The 6,000-nt window shown below is 42.0% G+C and overlaps 1 protein-coding gene across 2 annotated transcripts in view; it reads right to left on the bottom strand.

The window, feature by feature from the left end:
• Positions 1-4,827: 4,827 nt before the first annotated feature.
• RCOR2 (REST corepressor 2) overlaps positions 4,828-6,000 on the bottom strand; it is a 49,196-nt gene continuing 48,023 nt past the window's right edge. For both annotated transcript variants that reach the window (XM_040329056.1, XM_040329055.1), the window contains one exon: positions 4,828-5,330. In XM_040329056.1, the coding sequence (XP_040184990.1) occupies positions 5,058-5,330 (273 nt within the window). In that variant the 3' untranslated portion in view covers positions 4,828-5,057. The remainder of the gene's footprint in view (positions 5,331-6,000) is intronic.

Genomic DNA, 6,000 nt, shown 5'->3' with positions numbered 1-6,000 from the left:
ACGAATAAACTGAAACAGGCTGTTTTTCAGCTGATCAAAAGTTTAGGACCACACCTCCAAAAAAAAACTAAACCCCCCCAAAACAGAAATCCAACTTACAAACATGAACTCAGTAATGAGTAGCTCCGCCGTTATTGTTGATCACTTCAAAAATGTGTTTCGGCGTGCTTGATGCCTCGCGTTTCCATGAGGTGAGTGGGAACATTTCTCCAAGTGGTGAAGACAGCCGCTCGAAGGCCATCTACTGTCTGGAACTGTTGTCCATTTTTGTAAACTTCCCTTGCCATCCATCCCCAAAGGTTCTCAATTGGATTTAGATCAGGGGAACACGCAGGATGGGCCAAAAGAGTGATGTTCTTCTCCTGGAAGAAGTCCCTTGTCCTGCGGGCATTGTGTACTGTAGCGTTGTCCTGTTGAAAAACCCAGTCGTTACCACACAGACGAGGGCCCTCAGTCATGAGGAATGCTCTCTGCAACATCTGGACATAGCCAGCGGCCGTTTGACGCCCCTGCACTTCCTGAAGCTCCATTGTTCCACTGAAGGAAAAAGCACCCCAGACCATTATGGCGCCCCCTCCTCTGTGGCGCGTAGAAAACATCTCAGGTGGGATCTGCTTGTCATGCCAGGAACGTTGGAAACCATCAGGACCATCAAGGTTACATTTTTTCTCATCAGAGAATAAAACTTTCTTCCACCTTTGAATGTCCCATGTTTGGTGCTCTCTTGCAAAGTCCAAACAAGCAGTTCTGTGGCGTTCAAGGAGACAAGGTTTTTGAAGACGTTTTTTGTTTTCGAAGCCCTTCAGTCTCAGATGCCATCTGATGGTTATGGGGCTGCAGTCAGCACCAGTAAGGGCCTTAATTTGGGTCGAGGATCGTCCAGTGTCTTGATGAGAGACCCTGCTTATGCAGTTCAGCAACCCGACCACGTTCAAAAAGGGAGAGTTTTTTTGCCTTTGCCATCACAACGTGTGACTACCTGACAGAAAATGACAATGAATCCACATCTTTGCACAGATTTGGCCTTTTAAAGGCATGTGGTCCTAAACTTTTTAGTTTATTCGTTGTTTTCATTAAAGTGAATGCTCAAAAAATGTTTTGTCTCACTCTCATTTCTTCTTGTTGCATGTTGAAGCTCTACTTGGAACCTTGTTAAGATCCAACAATGTAAAATATGATTTTTTTGCCATTTTTCAAGTGGTCTTAAACTTTTGATCAGGACTGTATTTGCCTGTGGGTTACTCAAGGAATAGGGCAGTAGGTCCCAAACTGCAGCCCTTAACTTGCCTTTATCTGGCCTTTGGGGCACTACTTCTGACACTGATACGAGTCTTCCAACTGACACAAACAGTGGGGCACCATCTCTCCCATGGACACCAATATTAGGGCACTATTCCTATACCAAATGTGACTCTCACTGATGCCAGGAAAATGTCCACTTCTGCTGCCGGCGATACAGGTCTATAGCATTTCATATACTCACATGTAAGTGGCCCCAAGTAACGCTGGACATGGCCATGTATGGGTCATATGTGATGCACTGCTGGTCTGTCATGACACAACAGTGAATCCTGTCATACGGGAAGGGGTATAGCCTTACTCAACAGGAGGATTCGTAATTTATCTGGAGGTACCGTTTTGTTTCCTCTCTGTGCAACAATATATTTATTGATAATACAACTGTGAATTTTTTTTCATTCAATTATTTTTTCTCTCTCCTTGCAACAAGTTTTTGAGATATATGTTTGTGCATTTACTCATGTTTGGTCACGAGGTATAATCCCTTGTTTACTTACAAACTCTTTCTGTATTTATTATAGATTTTTCTTTACGTCCCTGAAGAAGCCCTCTTTAGGGTGAAACATGTAGGACTACTAGCATGGGATGCACAAGAAAGTTGGTGCACATTGTTGTAAACTCCCCTTTCTTGTGTTTTTTAGCAAATGCGTATATGTAAAAATAGAATATATTTATTAATAAACATTTATTAATATCTATTATTTATTAATCCTGTATCAGGAGCCTATCTGTACATATCCCAGAGAGGTTTTCTTTTTCTTTTAAGTGAATTAGGGTGAATGTCCTAAAGAGGGGCGGAAGAGGATAGGATGAAGCTCCATGCGCTTTTAAATAAGAGCCACCATAGATTAACTTACATAAGGGACAACAAGGAGACCATGTATGTGTTGTTGTATGTATGGCAATATATAAATGTAAGAATGTGTATGTTGATGTTAAGTCTTTGTTAAAAAAAAAAATGTTTAATAAAATTTTTATTGGGAAAAAAAAATAAACATTTATTTTTAATCAAGCGATTCTTCAAAAATTTCTGTGGTTTTTGGTAAAAATTACAATATTTACAATAATATTTAAATGCTCCAACAAGCATCCATAAAATCCCACGCCATACCCCGGTATTGGGGATTTGTATAAGTTTAGGGATGTAGATGCAGTTGGATTTAACATTATACCAGTGCATGCTCTATATTTCATCTATCCTGCTGGCCACAGTTCAGCCCCCCCCCCCCTAAAGTCTGAAGGACAATAAACTGGCCCTTTGTTTAGAAAGTTTGGAGACCCCTAGAGTGGGGCATGGCAATGGTGCAAGCAGGTGCAGAAAAGGATACACAGCAACCCAGGTGTTGACTGTCCTGTAGCAAAATCCTCATGGCAGAATGAAGTGCCCGAGTAACGTATAAGGGCTCTGGGCAGACATGGTGTTAATAGTGGGAACTGTGGTTTGATTTTAAATCTAGTCATCCACCTGAGACTGAGCTCTGAATAGTGGAATTTTGAAAGTTAATCAATAAGTGAATTAAGCCAAGCACACTCCCCGATTTCCTGATAATAATAAAAATGACTGAACACTATTCAGGAAACCCTTTTAAATATACTGCAAGCACTGGAGATATTGAGTCTAATGCTTGCTATAGGGCTACGATAACAGTCTCGTAACAGGATTAACCTGTCTTACCATATTGCTGGTCCCTGTATGGGTCCGGGAGAGGTTTCTACAGGGTCTGGAAACCATATGAATAGATCATGGCCCTGGACCTATATTACACGCTGCAGCCAACTACACGCATTGAACCAAGTGCCAAGGTGGGCGGCCAAGCAAGATCCTGTACCTGAAATGGAGCCGGGTAGGGTTATAGTGGTATGTTCAAGGTGGGCATATCCAAGCACTTTGCCAATGTTTAATTACCTGAAGGTAGCGGCCTATAATGCAGACACTATGAATATCCAGCCTCTGTGAACCTCCAGCCTTTCCCAAGTGCAGGGGTGGGAGTGGATGTGGGACTCAAAGCAGGTTTAGTAGAGATGTCAGGAAATATAAAAGCTACCTCATACTGACAAGGTTTCCCTTAGGCTGGGCATAGACTGATTAAAATTTGGCCAGCCCAGCAGGGACTGGCCAACCTTCGATCTGTGTATGTGGCTTTCCTTGTTCAAACAGAAGTTGATCGTCAGATCGACTTTTGTCAAACTAGCTCTCCAGAAAACCTGATCAGTGTATTCTGACAGTGGCGGGAAGATTTTGGGTTGTCACCAGAAAAGTAAGAGAAAATCTTCCAATAGGGACACTAGTTCTGGTGACCTGGGGGTCCCCAAGGAATGCCCTTAAATTGGTAGGGATTTCCTTGGACTTCCTGTTTGGCTATGGGACAGGAAATGAAGAGAAATCCCTGCAATGAGACACATGCCTGGGGCTACAACTCTAAGAATTTGCACACACACATACATACATACATACATACACATATATATATATATATATATATATATATATATATATATATATATATATATATATATATATATATATATATATATATATATATATATATATACACACACACACACACAGGTGGATTAAGGCCAGAATTGTGCGTCGTGTCATCACATGCTAATAAATAAAGGGTGACCATTGATTCAAACCCGAGTGCATCCAGATTCATTCAGCCTAGAGATCCTGAATCCCCCTTACAGTGTTCCTGTATTTTCAGGGGAGCATAATGAGAGTTCAGCAAGGGAACTCTTGGCAAATCTTGTGGCTAGAAAGGGAGGCCATTTAAAACAATCGTTCTGCTATGCTGAGCCTTTTAGTAGCTTTATATTTGCAAAGGTTGTAGATGTGGTCTTATTCCTACCACAAAAGAAACAAGTAGTGACAGGAAAAAAAAAAAAGAAGAAAAGAAGAAAAAATAAGTTCTCTCTAGTTTAAATACAACTTCAGATAGAGATCAGATATTAGAAAAACACAGGTACATTTTTATTAATCAACTATTCACAACGATAAAAAAAACACCACTACGTATTCCAGAATGCGTCGCACAGCTTGGTCACACCAACAGTCTACTGACACAAACCAGAAAATTTAGGATACAATTCTAATTAAACATCCTCCCAAGCCATAGGTAGGCAAAGTCAATGTGCAAGATGAAAATCTCCACCACATGTGCCACCAAACTGACATTTATAAAGAGGTTTTAAATCCATGATAGAAGAGACTTCCACTGATGGCCAAATTATGTAGACAAAAAAACCCTGAACCCCTTAGACCCGGTTCACACTGGGGCGACTCGTCAGGCGACACAGCCGCCTGACAAGTCGCGTCCCATTGTAGTCAATGAAACCATTCTAATAGGAGCGACGCAAGTCGCTCCGACTTAGAAAAAGGTTCTTGTACGACTTCGGGGGCGACTCGGGGCAATTTGCATTGACTTCTATACAGAAGTCATTTTGCAAGTCGTCTTCAGGTCGCCTGGCCGAGTCGCTCCCGAAGTCGTGCCGCCCCAGTGTGAACCGGCATTAATTGTACAAAAAAAAAAAAAAAGACAAACACATTGGCATTGTGCTGAGGTTTATCACTCCACATGCCATTAGAACAACTATATTATAGCACCAGTTCCACGCAAGGCCCATTTATTGTTCAATACTGTTCTGTTCGATACAGGCAATTCTGTACACAGGTCTTTTATAACCAAGCCAATATTTCCATAAATAAACCCACCCAATTAATACACTGAACACGATCAGAGGTTTCGTAAGATTTCTCAGGAGAAAGCTGGCTCTGCATGATTGCCCAGTAAAGCAGGTGGTGCACGTGGGCTCTGGCGGGGAGCTGGCCGGACAAGAGGTGGAGGACGAGCTTGGAGAAGACGCCCCGGCTGGAGTGGTGGTGGCTGACGGTGAAGTATAGGAACAGAGGGAATTGTTGGTCTTAGCAATGGGGGTGGGAGGGAGATGGTGGCAGCCGTAGCAGTTGTAGAAGCTGTTGAAGTTGTCGTTACTGTCTGGGAGGAGGCAGAAACAGATGTGATTTGCACCTGTGAGGAGAAGAGGATGAAAATTTAGTGTGCTTCCATTGTCACGTTAGGCATTTTTTGTGTCAAAATAAAAGTGCAAAAGAAAATAAAAAATAGGAGACCCAAACTTAGGCAATTCATCAAAATTAAAAGTGCATAGGCAAAATAAAACAAACAAATAAATAAATAAATAAATAAAAAGGGACAACATGAACCTTTGCTCTAGACAGCAGTTTCCAATTGAGACAAACAGTAAAAAACGTCCATACTCCTACGGCATTATCCAAAAACGGAGTCAAGCTGGTAGCAGTAGGGGTAAACCCTGGGCTGGCCTATAGTTTTCTGGTTTGCCAGTGTCCAATTCCCTGGCAGGCAGCCTTGTAACACAAGGGTTAAAGACTACCCATGTCCCTCAAAAGAACAGAAAGAAATGAAAGTTGCTTTTGCAAATATATGTCTGCACTATGGTCCTGGCTTTATTACCTAGTCAGTCACTGACCAGATCATGTACAGTGGGTATAGAAAAGAAAACAACCCTCTTTAACCACTTCATCCCCGGACTATACTGCTGGACAATGACCGGGCCACTTTTTGCGATTCGGCACTGCGTTGCTTTAATTGACAATTGCGCGGTCGTGCGACGTGGCTCCCAAACAAAATTGGCATCCTTTTTTGCCCACAAATAGAGCTT

This window comes from Rana temporaria, chromosome 11, assembly GCF_905171775.1.
Source record: "Rana temporaria chromosome 11, aRanTem1.1, whole genome shotgun sequence".
NCBI lineage: Eukaryota > Metazoa > Chordata > Amphibia > Anura > Ranidae > Rana > Rana temporaria.
Note: the sequence above shows the minus strand (reverse complement) of the source record. Positions and strands in the feature narration are given on the sequence as shown.